The sequence below is a fragment of the Penicillium antarcticum genome, assembly GCF_028974205.1.
Source record: "Penicillium antarcticum strain IBT 31339 chromosome Unknown utg000005l_segment0_segment0, whole genome shotgun sequence".
Classification (NCBI taxonomy): domain Eukaryota; kingdom Fungi; phylum Ascomycota; class Eurotiomycetes; order Eurotiales; family Aspergillaceae; genus Penicillium; species Penicillium antarcticum.
The window spans coordinates 314535-338815 of NW_026695303.1; the positions used below are offsets into that span (position 1 = coordinate 314535).

The 24281-nt window shown below is 48.9% G+C and overlaps 9 protein-coding genes across 9 annotated transcripts; 5 read left to right on the plus strand and 4 right to left on the minus strand.

Annotated features, from left to right (window-relative positions):
* Positions 1 to 3248: 3248 nt before the first annotated feature.
* Positions 3249 to 4589, plus strand: N7508_004767 (Zn(II)2Cys6 transcription factor domain-containing protein; the record flags this gene model as incomplete). Its single annotated transcript, XM_058462833.1, has 4 exons — positions 3249 to 3326; positions 3381 to 3683; positions 3738 to 4064; positions 4128 to 4589. The coding sequence occupies 4 exons, from the start codon at positions 3249 to 3251 to the stop codon at positions 4587 to 4589; spliced, it is 1170 nt and encodes a 389-aa protein (XP_058319311.1).
* A 2169-nt stretch (positions 4590 to 6758) lies between these two features.
* Positions 6759 to 10731, minus strand: N7508_004768 (serine/threonine-protein kinase; the record flags this gene model as incomplete). The annotated part of the gene is made up of 5 exons (XM_058462834.1): positions 6759 to 6994; positions 7046 to 7378; positions 7430 to 9288; positions 9341 to 10069; positions 10118 to 10731. The coding sequence occupies 5 exons, from the start codon at positions 10729 to 10731 to the stop codon at positions 6759 to 6761; spliced, it is 3771 nt and encodes a 1256-aa protein (XP_058319312.1).
* A 3965-nt stretch (positions 10732 to 14696) lies between these two features.
* On the plus strand, positions 14697 to 15841 carry N7508_004769 (uncharacterized protein; the record flags this gene model as incomplete). Its single annotated transcript, XM_058462835.1, has 2 exons — positions 14697 to 14744; positions 15131 to 15841. 2 exons carry the CDS (start codon positions 14697 to 14699, stop codon positions 15839 to 15841), a joined length of 759 nt encoding a protein of 252 aa, XP_058319313.1.
* Positions 15842 to 16299: 458 nt separating this feature from the next.
* On the minus strand, positions 16300 to 16955 carry N7508_004770 (FAD-dependent oxidoreductase; the record flags this gene model as incomplete). Its single annotated transcript, XM_058462836.1, has 2 exons — positions 16300 to 16746; positions 16806 to 16955. The coding sequence occupies 2 exons, from the start codon at positions 16953 to 16955 to the stop codon at positions 16300 to 16302; spliced, it is 597 nt and encodes a 198-aa protein (XP_058319314.1).
* Positions 16956 to 17773: 818 nt separating this feature from the next.
* Positions 17774 to 18735, plus strand: N7508_004771 (pyrroline-5-carboxylate reductase family protein; the record flags this gene model as incomplete). Its single annotated transcript, XM_058462837.1, has 2 exons — positions 17774 to 17816; positions 17867 to 18735. 2 exons carry the CDS (start codon positions 17774 to 17776, stop codon positions 18733 to 18735), a joined length of 912 nt encoding a protein of 303 aa, XP_058319315.1.
* A 103-nt stretch (positions 18736 to 18838) lies between these two features.
* Positions 18839 to 19960, minus strand: N7508_004772 (uncharacterized protein; the record flags this gene model as incomplete). Its single annotated transcript, XM_058462838.1, has 3 exons — positions 18839 to 19494; positions 19553 to 19831; positions 19885 to 19960. The coding sequence occupies 3 exons, from the start codon at positions 19958 to 19960 to the stop codon at positions 18839 to 18841; spliced, it is 1011 nt and encodes a 336-aa protein (XP_058319316.1).
* Positions 19961 to 20287: 327 nt separating this feature from the next.
* On the minus strand, positions 20288 to 20716 carry N7508_004773 (uncharacterized protein; the record flags this gene model as incomplete). Its single annotated transcript, XM_058462839.1, has 3 exons — positions 20288 to 20353; positions 20414 to 20615; positions 20676 to 20716. The coding sequence occupies 3 exons, from the start codon at positions 20714 to 20716 to the stop codon at positions 20288 to 20290; spliced, it is 309 nt and encodes a 102-aa protein (XP_058319317.1).
* Positions 20717 to 21698: 982 nt separating this feature from the next.
* Positions 21699 to 22515, plus strand: N7508_004774 (uncharacterized protein; the record flags this gene model as incomplete). The annotated part of the gene is made up of 2 exons (XM_058462840.1): positions 21699 to 21840; positions 21896 to 22515. The coding sequence occupies 2 exons, from the start codon at positions 21699 to 21701 to the stop codon at positions 22513 to 22515; spliced, it is 762 nt and encodes a 253-aa protein (XP_058319318.1).
* An 805-nt stretch (positions 22516 to 23320) lies between these two features.
* N7508_004775 (peroxiredoxin family protein) lies at positions 23321 to 24037 on the plus strand (the record flags this gene model as incomplete). Its single annotated transcript, XM_058462841.1, has 4 exons — positions 23321 to 23373; positions 23424 to 23536; positions 23633 to 23796; positions 23858 to 24037. 4 exons carry the CDS (start codon positions 23321 to 23323, stop codon positions 24035 to 24037), a joined length of 510 nt encoding a protein of 169 aa, XP_058319319.1.
* Positions 24038 to 24281: the final 244 nt, after the last annotated feature.

Below are 24281 nucleotides of genomic sequence, written 5' to 3' on the forward strand. Positions count from 1 at the left end.
GGTATCAGGCAGTCATGTAGTCAATGATCATTTATTGTCATTTTCTGGTGTAACTTGATTTGACTTCCCTATTTTCAATATTCTGGGTAGTCGACCATTGATCTAATTGACATGTCTTGAGATATATGCTATGGATTTTGATCTATGTTAAGATCGCCACTCCCGTCGGAAGCTCAGCCCCGAAGATCCTGGATCCTGAGTAGTTTCCTTAAACAAAGTACCGAACGTACGGTCTACTAAACTCTATTATTTGTTTCATATCGAGCGGGAAAAGTAAGTTATATTCCTGGTGGTATTTTTGATGCACGTCGAGAGACTCGAAATATTGAAATTCCACCTCGTTGAAGTTCCACCTTGGTCATACATTATAATATGATCGCATTCAAAGATATTTCAACGAGAGAGCAAATTATGTGGTTTGTGGACAAATTGACACTCAGATCGTTTGGACTGGAGCGTGAAATAGTCGAGACGAGACTGCCCGAGTTTCATCAACACCAGTGGCAATGTGGTACAATCTCGACGTTTGAGACGTGAAACGATCTTACTTTTCAAGTAAACAAGCATGTAATTTGACGATCTCAATTGTCTTTTACTATGAAGAATAACATCTCCCGCTATCTCTCAAGTATCGATCAAGATCGCTAGAGCACCGAGCAATAGAGACGGTCCTGATCGTCATGTACACATGAGCAATGTCTACTCCATATACTCCGTACTTCTCATTGCTGATATATACTGACATAGATTCAAGTGATACTGTAGACATATATATAGCAGGAAACCAGGGCAAGATTTATCACATGTTATGATTTGTCGTGTTTGCTACCCAACCCTAGTGATTCTCAACGGGCATCATGTTTGTTTCGATGACCAATTAGTCAAATCTGGGGACCAACCAGCGCTAAATGCGCACGCTTAGCCTTGAAAGCTACAACTAGACTCGGTTTCAAAATTGTCTCGAGTCAGTCGAGTTAGATTGGTGATACCGGTGTCCTAGATCCATGTACAGTATGCACATCACACGAGCATGACGCCCTGACTCGGGCAGTTTGAAATCGACGAAGTCAAAGGAACACCTAAAAAAACAAAAACAGTGCTCCAATTAAGCCTCCGATAGATCCAATGTGTCAAAAATGTCACTAGCTCCACGCAAGGTCCCGAGCGACCAGTTGCCGAGCAGCATCCATAAAAAGCAAGGTGAGATCGACTCGCTTTGTCTCCCGAATGGCGCTCCCGAATAGAGTTGGCAAGGCCCAGCTGCAGCACAGCCTGGTGTCACCTGTGTGACGAGGCACCGACCGGGGTGAGCACCAATGGGAGACATTCACTAGGCGAACTACCTGCATACAACAAACCACCCTCAGAAGGAAACCATTAGAACAAAGGTAGAAAAGAAAGTTTGCAGGCTCGGCTAATAACGAGTTCTATTGCATGCAGTAACCCAGGATCAGGTAGTCATCAGGTATCTCTCATCACACGACCTGCAAGCCGTTCAACCGGTTCGTGTACACCGACTCAAGCACTGCCTCATTCCGGCTCGATGCAGAAACCCTCCAAGATTTTAATTTTTTTTTTTCCAACAAAAAAATAAAAAGACAAAAATATTTTCCTCGCCACGTCAGATCCTGACTAGCACAGACCTCTTTTACATAGGCTGTTCCCGTGACCGTAGATGCATGCGGGTTGCGCCTATTAGTGCCCGACCCGTCTCCATCCCTGCTGATAGACGCGCTCCCGTGTGGGTAAGGGAGGGGTATGGCCTCAACAGAGAAGGCAAAAAAAAAAAAAGAAAATGAGAGGATTACCTAAACAAGCAACTCGGCAAAAATGAATGAAACCAAGTAATAAAAAAAGAACAAAGTCTCAGAAAATGACCCGGTCGGAAAATAGCGTTGGGTCCTTCAAAGCAGGCGCTCAGTCCTTTCCTAGTTTTGAGGAAGACTAGCGCGTCCCCAGGACAAACGGCATCGAGTGGCCAGCAGCTTTGGATCAAGTGGGTCTGGAGATTCCGGAGAGGGTACGCTAAGAGAGCTAAGTCAGGCTGAACCGGCCACGCCAGAGAGTGGGGAGCGGAAAGATGCGGACGGCAATGCACTCGATTGGGTTCGAAAAACGTGGCCTGAAAGGGTAGTGTACAGTAGCGTGAAATTAGTGTATATCCTTGTCGGGGGTGCAGGGATTGCACTCCGTGTGCTGAGGGTTACGATGTAAATACAATGAAAAGGGAAGTCAACACTTTAGGGCTAACATGCCACACTACTTGGGAGGCCAATAAATTTACACTGCCACACTCCCATAAAATACGGGTGTATGGTCACATACCAGATGGCCATGCATAGATCGGCGGGAAGGCCGGAGCGGCCCGTGGGACAACCCCGAGAGTACTGTTACTGTATTCAGTACGAAGACTTCGGGATTGGCGACGGTCCACTAAATCCCGTACAACGTGGTTGTGGCTCCTAGGAACCCGCCCCCTGTCAGCGCTGCGCTAATGCAGGTTACCTTGGCCCATGGGCTTTCCGGATCCAGTGCTACAGCCCTGGGAACTTAGGGCACTCCACCCCCTCTTCTGCCTAGTTTCTTTTTTTCTCTGACTGGCTCCGCTCTTTTGCTTTGGCATGGTTGATTTCGTATCGGAAATGAGTGGCGAGTGGCCCAGCTGGAACCCCACTCCTTCAGCTGGTGTCTGATCGCCACACCCAGTAGGGACATTCACCGCTACACTTCTCTCGAAACCAGATATACATGCAGACGCCCCGACCCGAGCCCATGTATCGCGGGGCCGGATGCGGTTGTGCGACTACGGTCCGAGGCGCTCCATGGTTACGCGAGAAAGAAGCGGTCGCCGTTCTCGGGTTCCTCACCGAAGACTGGTACCCTAAGGCAGAACCATGGTTCGATAATACCATCCACAGTTTATTCAGCTTCCCAGTCATACTAGACTGTATCTCATACACGGTACTGTCAGGGTACTGGCGCCTCCCGTCTCCACTTTCTCAAAATCCCTGGGTTTTCCTGCCTTTTTCCAATCAAAAAATTCCCTGTCTATATTTCTTGCTCACGTCATAATCGCCGAGGCTCTTTTCTTTTCTTTTTTTCTTTTTTTCTTCTTTTCTTCTTTTCCACCTTATTTCCTTTTTTCCCTCTTGCCTATTCTGGTCCCTAACCCCCCTGGACCGCGCTATGCTCGCTTTGCCCGAGTGAATATCCCCCTTTCATCCCTGTACTCATCATCTCTTTCAACCATGTCGGGCCCCAACGACGAGCGGGAGGATCCGAATCGTCAGGATCCCCGCTGGAATCGGGACGAGCAGGCTCCCTATGTAGGTGACAATGTGACGTGCTGACAGGCTTGGTGTGCTGATTATAGTGCACAGTATCCCCCGACCACTTATCCTCCACCAGACGAGCAACAACGTCCCTACCCTTACCCGCCTCAATACGCGCCTCCTGGCTACCAGTATCCTGGATATCCCCAGGCGCAGTATCCAGCTTCGCAGTATCCGCCTCCACCCAACATGGCCGCTGTTCACGGACAAGATCCCTACCGTCTGCCTCCGCCGCCTGGTCCCTACCGTCAAGATCCTTACGCGCCCCCTCCAGGGCCTCAAGGGCCTTACCAAGCAGCAGCTCCTCGCCAGCGAACCGCCATTGCCTGTCGATACTGTCGGCGCCGGAAGGTACGGGAGATTGGGTTACCTGGGGAAAATGATCACGCGCTGATTACAACCTAGATTCGTTGCTCGGGATTCGACACTTCGGCTGATGGACGGTGCAGCAACTGTGTCCGTTTCAACCAAGATTGCATGTTCACCCCAGTCTCGTCGCAAACACAGGCCTTTGTGCCCGCGCACGCTGCTTACCCTCATCTACGAAATGGACCGACAGCCGGGGGACGACAGCCTGTCCTGTACGGCGCCCACGGACAGCCACTGCCACCTCAGCAGCAGCCGCAGGGCACCGACACTACCCTTCCGCCTCCCCAAGGGATGTACTATCAGAACGGACGACCTCCCATGGATGGTGCCCCGCCGCCCCTTGCGTCAGGCATGCCCGATCCGGTAAGGCCACCATTCCTAATCAAGCGCGCGACTGAGAAAGGGTCCGATCTAACGATGATACAGAGACATCGCCGAGGCTCCAACTCAGGCTTCGAGTACCCTGATCCTACCAATCTGGCACCCGTGACTCCCGCAGGCTCCGCACCCGGATACCAGACTCACACCACGCCGAGTCCTTATAATTACCCCCCTCCACCGGTGCACGATCGACGCACCTCACCGCAGTCGGCCTATGCATATGATGCCCGCACATCGTCCTCGCCGCACGGATCGCCCTTCCCTCCCATGCAGCCTCACCAGGCACCTGTGACTCCTCACTCGGCTGCCCCTTCAAGCAATGTTCCCCCTCAATCCAGCGCGACCCCTCAGCCAGGCGGTGTGAGCCCTCCTCCCACCTCTACACCTGGTGGCTCGCAGCGAGCCGGATTGAATGTGCGCGACATGCTCAACCCCGGTGATTCCCAGGGTCGATCTAGCACTGACAGCGACATGCTCAATGCACTGAACCGCCGCGGCCCACAATAGCCAATTCTTCGCGGTCAATTCTAGGAAACTAGGGCGCGAAGAATGCGATTGTGATAGCGGCGGGGAAATAGTGTTCAATGGAATGAGGCCGTGTGCTGGCCGCACGGTCTAAGAGCCAAGTGTTGAGTGTTTGGAATCGAAAGGAAAAATAAGTGGTCTTGTTGGATCGAGCTTGACATTTCGAAGATGGAACCCGAGCTTTCCCGAGCTATTGAGACAATCGGAGCAAGGGGAGACTCGAGATACATTCCAGACTATTCCGAGCACGCAGGACGATTGAACGCGACAGCAACGTCGCTCTCCAATCTGTTATGAGACCACCATACGCGAACCCACGAGCTTCACGAGCAACCTGAGAACTTGATACCGAGACTCCCAGACTCAGTTCTCGGGTATGATCGGCCTACGAATTTTTATTTTCTATTTCTTTTTTCTTCTTTCATCTTTATCGACTTCGATATGTGATTAACTGCAGATCCATTTGGGTCTGCAGAGAGGGTTCGATCATGTTAAGCTTCCCCCCCCCTGGATGCTCGCATGACGTCTAACTCGAATTCTCAACCAACAATCTCCGTCGTTCTGGTATACATCTCCAGAGTGACAAAATATGACTTTGCGTTCCAATTTCGGGTGGCTATTTGAAATCTTTGCATGCGTTTGGTTTCCACGTCATTGCACTTGCACTGTTGTCGGCTTTTTGCTTTTTTCCTTTCTCTCTTACATCGGGAAGGCTTTCGTCTCTTTGAGGATGTATGTTTGGCCATCTGTTTCTTCGCGCGAGTAGAAGACCGGGGTCGGCTGTGTCATCATTTACCCCTTGATTGTGATTTTGCACTGGAGCTGTTATGTTTCTTGCCCTTTCTTTTTCTCTTTCTTTCTTACCCTTTACTGTCTTTTCATTTTCTGTCCGTTTTTTGCTTATAGTTATATCCGGGAGGCTGTCTGATCAATCTTTCTGCTATTTAGTTATTGCATGTTTCTTGCCCGTTATTGTTTTGCTACTATTGTTACCGTCACGTGTTCCATGTTTCTATCGTTTGGACCTGTGTCCCTGAGCGCTTTCTGATGAAATTATTCCATTATGCGACTGATATCTATATCGATACGTCTTCTATCCGTCCTCGTTCTCGAGTCCATGTTGCCTCGACTCAGATTTCAACCTCGAAACTCGAATCTAGGAGTTTCCTCTGAGATCGTTGCATCTGGGTATATTTTCTTCAATTCCCGTACTCATTAATTAATTGCTCTTTTCTTTTCTCTTCGAGAGTGAAAAGTTACATGGAGTACGGCCCTAGCTCTGGCCCTGGCTCTGGGATTAGACTGGGCTTTTTGTGGCGTGCTGCATCCTGCGAGGGAGGCATCAGGTGGCCTTGGCTGCATAATGGAGCTCGAGTGTCGCAATCAATACATGTCCTTTAGTGGAGTATCCGTACTGCAGAGGTTTGTCTAAATTACTGAAGATCTGCGGCGCGTCTGCATCTGTGTAGCCAAACCATTCGACTGGGCTCACCGATGGTATGGACGGCCACGTGACAAGCCCTAAGTTCTAGGTCTGCAGATGGGGTGCTGTAGGTTGGATATCGTTGTAAAGTGCTTCAGGTTGATGGCGTGTCTATTGAATTGAATGGGGACTGAATACAGGTGAAATTCTGATATTCAGCTTCCAGTGCAGCGGTCAGTAACCTGTGCCTGTGATTCGAAAACAAATAAACGAGTTGGTCGGGGCCAAAAAGTACTACTAAACTATCCTCTCGAAGATTATGTATTATTGTTGCAGTATCTTAAGATACAAGCACAAAGAACAAGAGGAGCAAGAACTGACTATGCTGGAATTGAGAAAATGATTAAGGAACTCTTTAAGACCAACAGAACTGGATGATGAACAAGGAGAAAAGGTGGAATCACAAGCAAAAGAAAAGAACTTGAAATAGAGACTATGGAGGCGACAAGCAAGACCTGCCTTGAGATGGATTCTTGGTCTTGCAATGCGATGTGAAACGAGCGTGTCAGGTAGTAAGGCAAGAAGATGCAGGGAATGAGCTTTTGCAGTGCTAAATCGCTAGGGCTTGACGAGCGTGACTTTGAAAGTGAAGGACGATAGTTGGTTGAAGTTGTCTGATAAACAAGGAGGGTAGAATGAAAAGCATATTAACGGAATCGATCTTGTGCTTATTTGTGGTTGGGGACAGAGTCCAGAACTTGGATCATCTTCTTTGCGCGAAGAGGGTCTTCGACAGTCATACTGCGGCGCTTGAGGGTATTCTCCACGGCTTCCACTACCTGGTTGAATGATGAGGCGGCACCACGCTCTTGCTTGAAACGGACCACGCCCAGGTTGCTTTCCAGGCCGTGTTCGAGAACAGTATAGAATTCAGCGGTGAATTCGACTTCCCGTAGACGCAGGACTGACATATGGTGAGTATTACGAGGGAGCAAGAGGGGCCGGAAAGACTCACAGTTCGCTTCACTGACACGACCATGGACGACGCTATTGGCCTTGTCAAGCCAAACATCCTCCATTCCATAGTCTCGCCATTCGCGAAGGAGCTTGTATAGCTCTCTGCGGCCTTTCTGCTTGGAGCAGTTAAGAGCGATGACCCGGCTCGCGGGCTTGATCTGGAAAACCCGTGCAAACCAGTTTTGATTAGCTACCGAGCGGCGCTTGGTTCGGAAGGGGTTCTGGTTGTCATCAGATTCAAAGGAGCTTTCGGCATCGGGCATTCCGTCGGAAACGATTGAAGAGTGACATTTGTCTTGAGAAGACGTGACTGGCTTTTCCATCTCTTGCTCTATATATTGGTTAGGTCTGTTAGATGGGTTGGCGATGGTGATGTACTGACCAGTCAAATTCTCTTGCATGTTCTTAGCAGATTTTTTAGGCATGAGCTTCTTGAAGATACCACCCGCGAAACGGTCCATAGATGTCTTGCGAGTGGGAGCCCGTTGCGCATTCTCAACGGAAGTCGAGTTTGACTCCAGGGTGATGGGCTTGTGTACTGTTGACCCTCCGTTGGGAATGATCGGGTGTGAGTCCTTGGGTGGGAGAGCCGGAGGAGCGTCCGAGCCCTGGGAACGGTGCTTGAACCATGACCATTTCTTACCCTCTGCGCGTGTGTTCTTTCTAGTCGGGGATATGGGTACTTCATCAATGGGTGCCAAACCGCCAGAACCTAACGCGGGAGGAGCCTGCCTCGAGCCAGTAGAGAAGTTCCGATTGCCAGCCGATGGCGGGCTGTTGGCAAAGTCATGAGTATCCGATGACAAAGGCTTGTCTGACTTTTTCTTACGGATGGTCAACGGCTTGACTTCTTCCATGGAGCGGAAGGAGCTGTGAGGCACCATACGGATTGTGTTCTTGACATCACCACCCTGGGACGCAGAAGCTGAAGTCCTGGAATTAAGCATACGGCGAGGACTGACGTCGCCTGCACAAGTGGGACTGGCAAGTTCTTCGCTGATGACAGGCAGAGAAACGTCATGTGGAACAGAGACAAAGGGATCATGGAAGGAGACTTCCTCCGGTTCCTTGTGAGTACCATTCACAGCTTCGTACTCTTCAATCAAGCGATCAAAGTGGTTCAAGACACCAGAGATGTGGACAGATGCACTGTCCTTTCGTCCCTTGCTTTGCTCAATTAACTTCCGGCGGGTCTCTGTGAGCTCCTTAATACTGTAGGACTTGGGTGTTTTGGAGACAGGTTTGGTGGCAGATGCTGGACGATTCTCTGGGGTAAACATCGACACCGGAGTTGCTGGAGTTTCATACCCAGAGCCAGCGCTAGCAGTTCGGATGGTTGAAACAGAGCTACCATTGAATGCCTCCTCGCAAATTTGACTGAGCTCATGGGAAACCTTTCGTGTATCGTCTCTCCAAGTGTAATCGGAGTCCCGAAGCTTACGCACATGGCGCAAGCTCTTTACCTGTGGACCATGAGCCCGAACCACCGTTGGCTGAGCCGGCAGGGGCGGGCTGCTGGGCATATGAGGCAGGTCCGCAACGTCTGCCATGATTTGCAAGCTGCAGGTGCTAGGTGAGCGCTTGATTTCATTCGGTTGATTGGGCGCTGCTGTCTTTCTGCGCTTGGGCTTTGTGGTTCCTGAACCATTAGAGCGGTTACGAGCATGACGGAAGGAGACATTTCGACGGTAGCTGGCAGAGTGCGCCGTCAACCCACGGACACGAGAGCTCGAAAGTGGTACTCGAGAAGAGTGGAAAGACTTCATGGAGCTTGGTTTGTGCTTTCGCTTCTGGAGGATAGTAAATGGTGAACCATCTGGCATATCCGCGTCTTCTAATTGGTCTTCCTCAACCTCTGCAATTGAGGGGGGAGCCTTGACTACCTTTGAAGGCTCTCCTTCCGTTGATGCTCGGTGGATGGTGATTTGGGCATACTGTGGCTCCGATTCTATGGCATGCTTCGGTGATCTATAGGGATCATAGCTCTCCACTGTCCCAGAGGACATGGGTTCCTTGAAAGAGCTCATGCGCCGAGGAAATTCCTTCACGGGAGTATGCTGCGCACGGCGCTTGGAGTTTCCATGGCCAGACTGGCTTCGGCCTCGGTGGGCTCTGACCCCAGGGCGAGCGATGTGATGGTAGTCACTTGCTGAGTACTCGAGAGGTTGCCCTTGATAGTTCTCTAATTGCTCATCTCTGAACTTGACCAAGGCATTATAAAACATCCTTTCATGGGTGGGCCTTAAGTGTGGTTAGTTGAAGAAGGTTCGGATAACAGAAATGATTTACATACTCGATACACAATATACGCTGGACAAGGTCTTCAGCCTTGACATCATGCCAAAGAGTTTGGAGGTTTCGCAGGATATCTAGGTCAATGTCTTCTTGGCAGGATAATGTCGGTCCACAGTCCTTGACGGACAAGGGGGGCGGAGGTCCAACATAGTGGTCGACCATGGCATTATGTAGCTTTTCATACTTTGTCAGAAGAGGATGCAGCCAGATGTTTTGCATGGAGATTCGATCCTCGGGCCGCTTTTGCAAGATGCGTTGGATGAGATCGGCAGCCTCGTCGCTCAGCTCTGGAGGAATCGTGTAGTCTCCCTTCTTCACTAGACGCAAGGTGTTCCCAAGGTCACCTCCATCGAAAGGTAGATAACCAGTCAAGAGAGCATAGAGAATGATTCCACAGCTCCACATATCAGCCCTGTCACCACGGTATTTTCGTCCGTAGATGATCTCCGGTGCTGCGTAGTGAGGACTACCACACGAGGTGTTCAGCCAGTGACCAGCGGGCTGGAGAGCAGCCATTCCAAAGTCAGCAAGCTTGACATTGTGGTTTCCATCAAGAAGAATGTTTTCGGGCTTCAAATCACGGTGGCAGATGTTGAATCGGTGACAGTACCCGAGGGCCGCAATAATTTGGCGGAATAGTCGGACAGCTTCTTCTTCGGGGAGAGGTCCGTTGTTGGAAACGTAGTCGAACAGTTCACCTCCCTCAACGTACTCGAGGACGAGATATCTATGTCATGTTAGCTAATTGGCCATTGTACACGTAGTGGGTACGAACAGTTCTCCTCGGTTCTCCCAAACATCGTATAAGCTGATGACATTAGGGTGTTCAATCAGCTTCATGATGACTACCTCGCGCTCAATCCCACATGGCATCTGGCGTGTGGTGGAATTCCCTGTGAATCGACTCGCATTTCGATCCATTGCTGCAATACTTTCACTCTGAACCATGGCGGCTGATTTCTTCGAGACGATCTTGATAGCAGCGGTATTTCCGGTGCCAGCGTGCTTAGCAAATCTGACGCGACCAGTGGCACCTTTGCCCAAGTCTTTTCCAAGATGCCATGGTCCAACATGTGTCTTTCTCTTCCCTCTGTTTGACAAAAGAGAAGCCGCAGACATCACTGAGCTTCGGGCCGAGACAGGCTGGAAATCAGTTGCTACAGACAGTCTGTTGTTCTCTTTGTTGGTCTGTGGCGTGGGTGTCATCAAGAAGGACATCCTATCGGGGGTCTTCAGCTGTTCCGTCTCCGCTATTGTGACGCATGGCGTCTCGGATTTGGGCGATTTGGAGTGGTTGATGCGGCTGGATGCATCTGTCAAAGGCTGGCGCCTCCTATGAGGGTCATTAACATCCAGCATTATTTGATCCATTTTGCTAGCGCAGGACATGTTGGCGATGGGTCAGTGAGTATGCTGCTGGGACTAATTGTCTATATCATGGTCAGCTAGGATGATAACAATGGTGACGGCGTAACGCACGAGACGAAACGGATAAGTTCAACACTCAAATTGTTGAGAAAAGAATTTTTGTTAAAAAGGCAAGGGCCGACAGTCTCTGAAAAGTGAAAAGAGTGACTAGTGACTGGTTAACGCATCTCGAAATGGCAACGACGAAACGGCAAACGGCGAAAAGCGAACGAAAGATGAAAAGACGATGTCCCAGATGGCTCCCAAGAGAAGAAGCAGAAAAAGGTAAGGCTGTCAGAGAGAATCGAGGCGGTTTGGCATGCCGGGTGTGGAATGAGGATTCCTTCGCTGGCTATGGAATGTCAACTTCACCAACAGGTACCTCTGGTCTTCAACCCGGACTGTTTACTTTCCTTGATTTTGCTTGTTTTGTCTCGCTTACACTACTATTTGGGTGTTGTCCCCGTTTGTTTTCGCTCTTTCGCTCTCGACAACATCATCTATACTGCCTGGCCTTCATGGCCTTAGGCAATCAAGGCCTTTCTCATGAATACAATAATTTCAACACTACATGGAAATCCTACAGTAACAACTAAGCGTTCTTCAGCCTGTTTCAAATTTGAGGCTTTGTGTTTCCAATGGTGATTCAAGCTGGGGAGGTGCGTATGCATTCCACTCTAAAATGAACCCCAAATGAAGGGAGAGGGACAGGAGCAGATCATGTATAGCCTTATCACTGTTTGTCCATGGGAAAGGGGCAATCTTCACTCACATTCCATCCCCCTGAGGATCCAAAATTCTAAGATCTGGTTTTTGGGAGAATTGTTATATCTAGGGTCCATATAGAAAGCGTTATAGGACTGGAATAATACAGCCATTGAATTTGCATTCTGTGTCGAAATTTCGACCCAAAGTGCGATACCAAGATCGAGATATTACATCCATGAGGTATTTCTATATTTAGATATTGAAATTAGACCCTGGGCGTTCGGTGTCATTCCTACCGGTGCTGCTGGCCAAGATATTGTTCATATCAACTGCCATTACACACCAGCACTCCTCGCCAATAAGATTGTTCTGAATTCAAAGATTGCTTCCTTTTGTCTCATACTTGATCGTCTTTCTAATTTCCGATTAAAGATCCTATCATTTGGTTCACCGCAGCCCGTCTTATGGATACACATCAACCTTCCATCACAATACTAACGTCTCCAAAAGCACGCAACTCGTTTCAAATTCAAGATTTCCCCAGTACTTTTGTTATTCTATAAGGAACGAGACTAGGCTACTCCAGCCTCGTTAGAGTGCATCCCTCCGAATGCACAAGATCAGAGCGTACACTATAATCACCCACTACGTCATGTTCTTACTACTTAAGTAGAAAGATTGGCGGATCTCCTCAATAGTCCTGGATAAATTAAAGTCTCCCTGGGCGAGGCATGCTCGCAAGTGCCCAGGGCGCCGCACAGACAAACAACACAGGGTTGTAAGAACGCAAGGGATGAGACCTCCGAAACCCTTTTTCTCGGCCACATGGTCTGATCGAGGTCAAATCAGAATGGACTCGTGACTTACCATGTATCCTGTATATGCTACGCTGCTTGGCTTTTTACTATAAGGCCTCGGTAAACCGCGGCCTAATGTTTGGTGTTTTCGGAAGTTGGCGAGATATCGTTTCATGTCTCCTTTGTGGTTACCACAGACTGAAGGGATGAAAGATTCAGGCTTACTAGCAGTCGACGAGTTATGTTGATGCTAGTGGTTGGATTATGCATAGGCCCAGGCTATTACCACAACAATCGTTAGAAGTCCTCATAGGATATCACAAAGAAGCTACATAGGATTCTATGGTATAGATACATGATGACAAATCGATAGCTTTACTCCGTACATACTCCAATCACCCACTTCCCAATTGTGAGGTAGAACTACCAGGCTTTCGCGGTAAACTCAAAGCCTAGCACTTATGTACAGAACCACCAATATGAAACACAGTGTCCTGTTTCTCAGTAAACAATGATGTATTTGCTACCATTGACAAATATTTATTCCATAATATAGCGGTACAGTTTGTGTGATAATGTTGCACCTTGTCGCGTCGTTTGATATATATATAGCCTGGTGAAGCATCCAGTGTACCTAGCTCAAAAAAAGTCCACCCTACCAATCATCTCAGATCACAAATCAAAAAGAGCCAGTACATAAGATCAATCAGACAGCAAATAGTATAATGTATCGAAATCAACGAAATCAAAATATTCTTAGTGCTTAGATCTGTCGCGTATACTTTACGTGTTCCAGGGCGCCAAGACCGGGCAGTCTCGTCTTTCAACTGTAAACAATCACCTTTCACGTCCTTTTCAAAAGCATGCCAAAAAATACCCAGACAAAGATCCAATGCAATCTATGGTCCCTCCCAAATTAATTTTGGTTAGTGAATCCTATCAAACCCTCGTCCAATCCCCACATTGCGCGCCACTTCTGTGCGGTCATTTACAGCGCGTCAGGCATCAGCAGCCCGGTCTGTTTGATGCAACCCTGTAGACCGAACCATCTGTATCCCTGTCAGACCTTGGCCTGAAATTATGGTCTCTATGACTAGTGCTTACAAGCGTCCGAGCCCGACATCAGCGTGGGAGGTTTCATTCTCGAAGGTAGCATTTCCTTCAACTCCAAATCTACATGGCTGGGCTCTCGATAATGTGCAAGCTTTGAGGTAGAGCCCTATCATTTTAACATTAGACGGAGTGACGTGCTGCTGACTAGCAGCCCCTGGGTCGTATTGCTACTGTTAGCGAAACCGAGCACTCTGGCATATACCGGGCTCTCCGAGGAGGTGGCAATAACTTTGGTCTAGTTATCAAGTTCAATCTCTGTACGATCCCAAACGCGATGATGAGAAAAGGCGCCAAGACCTTTGTCCAGGACCAATTTACAGCATTTATTAGTGCATTTGGGAATGCTGTCAATGACGCACCAACAGATGGTAATGCCCAGGAATGAGTACCTTTCTTGAAATACCAGAGAACGAAAACGGCATCAGCCGAACTGACATACGCTAAAGATGTTGCTGACCCTGGCATCTTCAACCCGTACAGAGATATCTATCCCTGCGGTTTCGGATACCACAACATCCAAAAGTCTGGTCCAGTATTGCAAGGACATTCAATCCAACAATTCAAATGGCCACCGCGAGGTATATTGGCCAGTTTCAACACAGCTAAATGAGGTGTTTGCTCATAGGGCAGTCGAAGCGTTCTTCTAGGCCTTACCACAAGTCGCGAACGTGACGGGCATACTTCCCGTACTCATCTATCACGCCCTAACAGAGCCGACCTTAGAAAGAATGTCCGAATTCGGCGGAAATGCACTAGGCCTTAATTCCAAGGGCCCACTGGGGTTCATTTACCACGAATTGCCTGCTGGTGGGCGGACGAGTCGGACGATGACACGGTTTATCGATTTGTCAACAGCTACTGGGGAAAAGTGCGAGAGAAAGCGCAGGCTATGGGAAACAACAACCACTTCGCCTATATGGATTATGCAAGTCAATTTCAGGATGTGATTGCTGTCTACGTAGATGCCAACGCGGCTCGCTTGCAGCGCATTCTTCGAAACATGATCCCAAAGCGATTTACCAGAACCTTCAGCCTGGGTATTTCAAGCGTGGACAGGCTCCCGGAAACTTTGTACTTACGTCTTTTGGCGACAACAAATAGAAATTCCATCGGAGGACGGAATAAGTAAACCTAAAATCGATGTGTTCATGCATAGCTTCTTCCCACTGAGTAAAGTCATCGTGTTTCGGTTTCCTTGTAAGGGACTTGTGTTTAGAATGTCTGATTCTGTGGTTTGCAAATAATGAGAGCAATCGATTCGAGTTCAATATGAACAATGAGAAGGGACATATAGTGCATGAGACCCAATACGGACCTACAGAACAGACAATGCCTATAGTGGCTACAAAATCAGGCACGCTTTCAGGATCTACCCTAGTACGATATACTGGAAGGACCGGCAGGGGTGTTCACTTGATCCTTATGAATGCGAATTTAACTCTGTCTTGCTCGCACAAGTTAGGCGTTGAGAATACTCAGTGCTACAAGATCATAGCTTCAGGCTCTGACCCCCCGGGGCAATCATCACAAAGAGAGAACAGCTGAGAAATTTCACCATTTTTGCAGGGCCATTGTTTTATTGTCCCACTCTTTGATTCACACAAAGAGGTTCTCTACCAGCTTCCCGGTTCAATGGCTTTATAATTTCTGTCTAAATCTGGCAACCCTGGAAGATAAGTGCAAAGGCCAGCCCCCATTAGATCTTTCTCAAGTATCATCTATGGCTTCTAATACCCTGAGCTGACCTCTGTCCATCAACACAGGCCACTCCTCTCTTCCTGCAGTTCCATCAGAAGAACCTCGAATTATCACACATACACCCTGCAACGTACCCACACTGCCGGAGATTCTCGTCAACATGTGCATGCTTCGCTACAAGTGGTACCGTGGGTCCATCCCCTCTCCTGTCAACGAGCGCATCCCGGGCTGCGGACACACAGAGGGATGGAGAGTCGAACGCTGTGATGAAGCCCGAGCTCGTTGCAGGGGCGAGTACTGCAAAAATCCACAACCGATTCTTCGCCACGAGGACTCCTACACGATGGGAGACTGTCGTACATGCAGGGGCCTACGTCCTTTTGTTCTTGACGCCCCTCTATTTGAGCAACCAGACCAAGTCTATGGTCCAGAATACCAGGAACAAGAAGACCGAAGCAAAGCAGCAGAAGAGGAGCGGAGAAAAGAGCAAGAGCAGCAAGAGCCGACAAAGGAAGAAGAACTGCTCCAGTATGACCCTCACAGCCCAGAAGGAAAAGCGATTCATCAGCAGAATGTCAATCGATACGAAGAAGAAAGGCTACGGAAACGAAGTGAAGCCCACCAAAAATATCAGAAGCAAAATGCTGAATATCACCGATCGCAAATGCGAGAAGCAGCGCTCCGCAAACGACGAGCGGAACTACATGCAGAGAACCGGCAGCGGAGGATACGTCAAATGGAAACAGAACAAGAGCGATTGCGAATGGAGAGGCTAGGAATATAGAATCATGTTGAAACTTGATAGACGAGGTCTAATATGATGTGCGATTCTACACTCGACACACAGATTCTAATCACGCTTGGCTTGATATCGTTTCTGCCGTCATTGATGAATTTGAGGACACCTGCCTCGAATATGAGAATGTGTCTCACAGCATATCAAATTTTATTTTCGCAAATGTCAGACATCCATGCATATCTGTGGTGTCCACTCAGATCGATTGCGATCAGCCTCATTTAGGCTCACTAGTATGAGAGTGACCCCAAATTCAACAGTATTCTCAACATGCTAGAAGAGTACTTATTCATATACGGGTCATAACTAGGTACACAAGGCCATTACCGAGCTAGTCTTAGACAAGTCCTTGCTGATGGTGCCCGCTCTTCGATGACGGCGTCACGCTTGTAAATCTCGCTGAATTCATCATCGCTCACTAGACTTTTAAAAATATCCTCACAGTCTCGCCAAATTTTGCGGTAGAATATCAGACAACTCTTTAGTCTTGACAGCGATTGGCTGATCACTCGTTGCTCCTAAGAGATCCAAGACCATAGACCCCACCAAAGAGAACAAGCTAGAGCCCTGTCCCGAGCATTTGCAGCTGCTAGAGAGTAATATGACGGAAGAATCTTGTGGCACGTAATTGACGAGAGAATGCGAGAGGTTGGTGTACCATGACAGGGGCGTAGCCAAGGGATCATGCATGGGGTCAACTTGAGACATTGGGTGGCTATCTCCAGCTCCAGCCTCAATGATGACTAGGACTGAGCTGTAGAATTGACCATCCTGTGTGCGAATGCCCGCGTTCTTCCTCCCGGTCAAGGTGCTCACGTATACAATCTCGTCGACCTGTTGTCCCGGAAAAAACTGCACGCCTGCGTCTTGGGCTGTGCGATAGACCTATATCCAACGTCTCGTAGTTAGTGGTTATTTCACCAATTAATTGTACTCGGGCGCACTACAATTGACAAGTCTCCCGGAGGGACATCATCATTCTTTCCGAACACCGAAACGTCGGTGTAGCCTCTTTGGGCGAGATGAAGAGCCGCTGAAAGGCCCAAGGATCCAGCCCCGACAATAATAATAGGATCAGATGTGGAGGGGCCCATGATCGCAAAAAGGAAGAAAAGAAAAGAAAAGAGAGTAGGAGGACTACTTGTGGGACGGAGAGCAATTATAGGCCATGCAACCGATTGCCCAAAAGCGTCATCCGTTGCGGAGTTGGAGATATCTATGGAGCCCTTTCCAAAGCTATCGTATAACGAATGTTTTCCTCTGATAACATGAGGAGACGTGAGGGGGAAACTAGTGCTGATCACCGGCAGGCCACCCGATCATGTGCTTTTCTCCAATTTTGATCAAAAGTTGGCTATAACACTTTCAACAACAGGTCTGAAGGCTTTGCGTGCGATAGATGTCAAATTCCGAACGAAATATCTCGGTATTGGGCTTTAGATTCACAACCGCAGCGTCCAGATCTATACAAGTGGCGGTGGAGGCCGTGAGGGGAAGAACTACTTCACAATGGGAGAATGCCTGGGCATTCAACATGCCATTTCAAAGACCAGGGTACTATGCGACCTCCTTCGAGGATGAATAGGACACTCTTCTCAATTATTCCACAAAAGAATGCTATCGCAGGAGCATGCTGACAACTATGTTCGGCTTGAAAATGGACTAGCAGTACTGTGTGCCCTCGGAGTCAACCCGAGGAGACTATAAATCCTCTACTAAGATCAATCGAAACAGAAACCAAGCAAGATGCAATCAACAATGTTGGACGTTGAAGTAGCGGGGCTTGGACCGATTTCTCCACCGGAAGCACTCCCGATGTTCTTCAAAAAGACCTGTTCCGCTTCTGCCTCGTCCATATGTCCTTCTCCATTGAATTTGACTCTACTCTGATCTGATATTTCTGTATTCTACAATGTCAAACATTCAGAATGGTACCCTTTGCATCCTGGGGTGTGGTAAGTGCGCGGCTCTCCACACAACAAATAGCCATTGACAGTAATGATAGGAAATCTGGGCGTTGCCATCCTAAACGGCCTGATAAATGCGCCCGCAGAGAAATCCAGCGAGCTACCCTTCACACAATACATCGCCTGCGTGCGCAGTGCATCCTCAGAGAAGAGGCTGAACGAGCGATTCGCCCAATCAACGAACAAAGTATTCGTCTCTCGCGGCGACAATGTCATAGCCATCCAAAACGCCGACGTAGTCATTCTAGGCGCAGACCCGGCAGACATTGAGGATGTCCTAAGCCAGCCCGGCCTCTGCGAAGCCTTAACCGACAAGCTCCTCATCAGCATCGCGGCAGGCTGGACCCGCCAGAAGCTCGAAACAACCATCTACGGGAGTGCCACAACTGCCGAAAACACCTCCGGGCGCGCATGGGTTGTGCGGACATTGCCCAATATCGCCGCGCAGGTCTCACAATCCCTCACGGCAATCGAAACATCCGAGCCCGCCTTGCCGGAGCGATATCTCCAAATTACAACATCGATCTTTGAACAAATCGGCAAGGCAGTACACATTGACCCCAGATTAATGAATGCGACGACAGCTGTCGGAGGCTCAACACCAGCCTTCTTCGCCGTAATAGTCGATGCGATGATTGACGCCGCAGTTGCGGTCGGGGTCCCCCGCGACCTGGCACACACGATGATCTTCCAATCCATGCAAGGGACGGCGAGTATGCTGCAGAGCGGGATGCATCCTGCCCTTCTGAAGGATCAGGGGACATCACCCGAGGGATGTACGATTGGTGGGTTGATGGTTATGGAGGAGGCTGGGGTGCGTGGGCATGTTGGACGGGCGCTTAGGGAGGCTGTTACGTTGGCTAGGTTGATGGAGACGACGGATCATGTCAATGATACCAGGCATTAAGTTCACAGTAGAGTGAGATGTAATAATGCATACGAAGTGTATAATGAAGATTATACGTTGACAAGAGTAGAGTTGGACTAACCACCAGCTATCAAACCCGAAACTAGTTACCAACGATACCCTTGAAGGTATCAAGAGTATGCTGCCAAACTTTTCCCCTCGTTCCATCCTCACGGTATCCATGCAGGACCTTCTGGTCGGGAACCGTCGCCGAATCCGATCCAATCAAGTAAGCACCAGAGCCCTGCACCCCGTCCGAGCCCAGCGCAGCAACACCTCTAGCAGTCTCCTTAGGTGAAAAGATAGGGCTAGTAGCCGTATAGAGATGTCGCTCGCCACTCTCCTCCAAAGGAACAGTCCATCTCGAAGCAAGGGTAAGCATCGCATTCACTGCAGCCTTCATGACGAAATTATAATCCCGCGCAAGACCCGTCTTCACAAGACCGGGGAAGGCATGAATGAATGAGGTAGAGGGATGAGCCGCAGCAAGCTCTTCCATAGACAGCGAAGTCATGGTAATAGCGTGATTGGCAGCGTTGCGCAGCGTGTAGTTATCCTTCAAAGACAGGTCCTTCAGAATGAGAGGTGCATTACCGCGTGCATCAAGAACGGAGACGACACTCGATAGATTACCCCGAATTCCAGCCGGGCCTTCAATACTAGTAGCAGCTTTAGTAAGTTGAGGAAGGAGGTTATTCAAGAAGCGCATGCGCGAATAATAATGCAAGCTGAGCTTCTTATCCAAGCCTTCATCAGTTTCTGCGAAATGTCAGCGGAGACCAATCAAGGGATCAGATCAGCAGGGAGGAAACAATACCATCACGCCCCTTCGTAGTCAAAATGCCAGCACTCAAGAACAACAAATTAACCTTCTCCTCCTTAGCTTGAATAGCCTTACAAGCCTCATCGACATCATGCAGTCGCGAAACATCACTCTTGACAAAATTGATCTGACCATCCGGGTTCGAGGCACGAAGTTCCTCAATAATCTGCGACGCGCGACTCTCACTCCGGCCTACGAGGTAGACTCGCGGAGAGAGGGTTGATCGGACGAAGGCGCGGGCGGTTGTTTCGCCTATGCCGCTGGTGCCGCCGACTGGGGAAGTTAGTAGACGATAGGGTCGAGGATGAATGGGGGAAGGGTCTTACCGAAGACTGCTACTAGGTTTGGACCATACTCTTTCAGAGTGGAGTTATTCTTTCGTACTTCTTCGATGGAGACCATTTTGATACAGTATGCGGTTGATAGAAAGACTACGTCAGCGCCGAGGTCAGTTAGTAGTGTTGGCTAGCGCCATCTGCACCCCGGGTCTTGGCGCTATTCGCTTCATCTTATGGACAGTATCTATTGTTGGACAAATAGTTCAATAAATGATATTTCTAGGTCTAAGCCAACTTGACAGATACTCAGGAAATTGTGCGCAGCGACAATGAAGTTACAGAACTTGAAGGTCCCTCATTGCCATCTAATTTCCCTCAGCACCCTGAGCATGACACAGCTTCTCGCAGTAATAAGTCATCTAAAACCATAATTAGCATGTATGAATCGCTGTCAGTGGAATGGACTTGCCTCATCGCCACCAATGTGCCACCCAGCAGAGTTGCAGTAGGCACCATCCTAGAAAGTATCAGCCTTGCCCTCGTACTTAACAAGTACCAAATGAGTAGATATACATACAAAGGTACAATCAGGACACTGATCCCATTGATTATTGCCAGTATTGCGCTGCCTGTAAAAGTCGCAGGCACACTTGGTCTCAGCCGGTAGGATCTCATAGTCCTTAGACCATGTATTGCTGGGGCTGAAGGGAGTGCCGCCGATTTCGGAGTATTTTCTGCCGCTGACGCAGACCGCGATATTGTGCAGGTCTGCGACGGCTCTATATTAGCAGATAAATGTTAGATATCTTTCTGGTTCTCGGGGATTTGGGGATGCATACCCTCCAAGGAGGAATAAGAGGGGGAGTGCTGTTGTCCGCATGCTGAACTGTTGGTAAAAGGATTAATGGATGGAATGAAGACTTATGGTAAAGAATCCACGGGATTGTAAGGGTATTTATTTGTCACCCCTGTCCAACTAAATTGACCTGATATCAGAAGATACGACATGTGATCCAAACGTTCGACTGCAATAGCATCATTCGCAATTTAGCAATTGACTTCTGCCTATCTACTGGCAGTACTTTAGATGAACAGAAAGCTTGCTCATATTGAAGTGTCTCAGAAATAAACTTTAAAGCCGACCGTTGCCCGATCTGCATAACGAACGGTAGATCAGGGGAAATCTCGGGGAATCAGCGCCCAGCTGCAGCACCAACGATTTAGCGAAACTTCGGCTAATCAATGAAACCCTCATAAGAACAATATATCGCATGGGGGCCAAAAATGAGACAATGTGACAGAATCATTTCCGCCAAACAGATGTGATCTGAATGAGGTATGAGATCGGCGGTGGTCCATGGATTCTCTCCATGTTATGAGAAGTATATCTATCTGACTTTTGCCAAGAGAAGAATCATCGCGAGGAACGTGTTAGTTTGACAGGGTCGCGAGACAGAGGTTTGGGAAATGCGATAGAGGACCCTGGGGATATGTGAGACCAGGTTACCAGGAATCATCTTCTGAGCTGACTGCTTAGTTCATTTATTTCTTTTGGTTAGAACTTTCTGTTGAAGAATGGAAGACCATAGGATGCTGAGGTATTTTGTCTCCTCTTGGTTTCCGCGGGCTGAAGGATCAGAGACATGCACATCCTGTCCGTAACAGGCAGTCGGTCCCAACGTGCAAGATCCACAATGGGACTATAGGTCTTTGAAAGGTGAAACTGGTGAGCGCCCTCGGTCATAGATGTCGCGACAAGTGAGTGCATCTGTTCATTATAAAAGTAAGATATCTCCCGAAGATCACGGTATATTCCCATCACTCATCGCTTCAGCTTAACATCCATCCTCTTTTCTTTCACGATGCTCTTCGTCAAGGCCATGGCCCTGTTGGCCACAGCTGCCAGTGCGGCACCATTTGCTGAACGCAGTCTCAACAGCACCAAGTGGACACCGGAGCATATTCTCCAGCCAGGAGAAGTCATCCTGTACGGCGAAGGCCGCAGTAAGTATCCAATTTCAGAAGCCAAAGCATGAACGACTGCTAATCTTGAGATTAGTGGAGGTTGTCCATGAGAGCGTCTATCACGAGCTTATCAGCTCGCAAGCGCTTTCCGATCACCCAGGCGACTTTAACGATGCCGAGGGGACCTCTTCTGCCGGCAACAGCTCCAAGCTCCACTCCCGAGACTCGTGTGATCTGACCACCGCAGTCATCACGGACTCAACCCAAACATTCGTCGACTGGGACGTCCAAATGTCGCCCGTTGTAATTGGCACCGGAAATGGCCTGGACGTCTCCGTCAGTTCGGGTTACTCCGTGGCCAACAGTATCAGCGTGAGTGTCGGAGTGGACCTGGATTTGATCAAGGACAAGCTGGGCGGCTCAGCTGGTATTGACTACACTCGTACATGGACTACCCAGACGGTGGTCACTGTCAAGGGAACCGTTGCCGACGGTTATTCTGGTGTTATGATCACCAAGCCTATCAAAACACGCAAGAATGGTCGAGTCCTCAAGGGTTGTCTTGGTGCGCAGACTCAGGAGGGGACATTTTCTGCTGATTCTTATGAGGACGGGTATTATGCTGGAGTGAAGTGGGTTTCTGGTGCAATCACGATGTGCAGCAAGAAGGAGTTCCCTCTTTCGAGATGCTCTGGAGGTGGATACTTTGTCTGATCGGAGTGTTGGTGGCGAGGTTGATGTGGATTTCTGGTGCGATCACGATGTGCAGTCAGAAGGAGTTTCCTCTTTCGAGATGCTCTGGAGGTGGATACTTTGTCTGATCGGAGTGTTGGTGGTGAGGTTAATGTATGGTTAGAGTTAGCCAGGTGAAATAACGTAAGAATCGCATGGTTTTTATTATGCTGCGTGACCGCTAACTTTAAATGCCCCATAAGTGGATGCCTCGGGTATGAGGCAGCAAGCGGACTCATAACGTTGGCAAGCGCACGGGACCTCACAGTCACCTGTGACTAACTAACTTGGGTTAGTTACACTTATTGGCCCTGTAATAGAGGCAGCAACACATGACATCCCACCTGGTGCCCGAAATATCAGGCCTGCATAACATCATTGCCCCTCCTAATTCGCCTCAATCCCTAATTCTCCACTCAAACCAGTCAGGAATACGAAATCCGAGTCTGATTGACTGGAAGCCAATTACTGATACCCTAAGCCTATCATATGATTTCATCTTATTAAGCCCAAGGCCCTGGACCGATAACTGTAATCAACGGTTCTCGACGGTCTTTCTTGCTAATCCACACGGTTCGGTATCTTTCTACTTCGGATCACCTTATGGCCAATGCCAGTCTGTTCCTGTCCCACTCAATCCCGATGGGCCGATATGTGTAAGCGGTGTAATCTTAAATACTTCTTCGCCTCCCATAATTTGACTTCTTCTTTATCTATCTTCAACCACTATCTTCAACTACTATCTTCTTGTTCTCTCTCTAACTTCCAATCTCAATCAACCGCCAAAATGGGTAAGGGTTTCAACGCTGGTGATGCTTTCCCCGAGAACGTCGTCTTCTCGTGAGTACCCTCCATGGCCAATCCACTCAATCGTCACTAATGAAACACAGCTACATCCCCTGGTCCGAGGAGTCCGGCGAGATCACCTCTTGCGGTATCCCCATCAACTACAATGCCTCCAAGGAGTTCGCCAACAAGAAGGTCATCCTCTTCGCTCTGCCCGGTACGTGACCGCTCTTTTGAAAATTTCTCTCCCCCTCTCTTCTGCATCCCATCTGCACGTCCGCAAGGTTCTTAATGCTGACCGCCATCTCCACAGGTGCCTTCACCCCCGTCTGCTCCGCCAACCACGTCCCCGAGTACATCCAGAAGCTTCCCCAGCTCCGCGAGAAGGGTGTCGACCAGGTCGCTGTCCTCGCCTACAACGATGCCTACGTCATGAGCGCCTGGGGTAAGGCCAACGGTGTTACCGGCGATGACATTGTACGTTCTCCTCTATTCCGCTGCATGCAATCATTTGCAGAATTTAGCTAACACCGTCCAGCTCTTCCTCTCCGACCCCGAGGCCAAGTTCTCCAAGTCTATCGGCTGGGCCGACGAGGAGGGCCGCACCTACCGCTACGTGATCATCATCGATCACGGCAAGGTCACCTACGCCGCCAAGGAGGCCGCCAAGAACACTCTTGAGCTCTCCAGCGCCGACGCTGTCCTCAAGCAGCTGTAACTTTCTCCAGTCTGACTGGCAGATAATGGCTGCTTGTTGAACATGGGTTGATGGGAGTACAGCAAATGTATTCCCTGCTTTTTTAGCGCTTTAGATTAGATCGCCCTGTTACTTGTCGGTCATGGCATAGAGTGAAATACAATTAATGAAGCTACGAGTTCATTTTCATTATCTTCGTACATTCCTCTGTAGACTACATGCAATCCATAGATGCCGTGTAACCAGACTGAGCTTGTGTGACCAG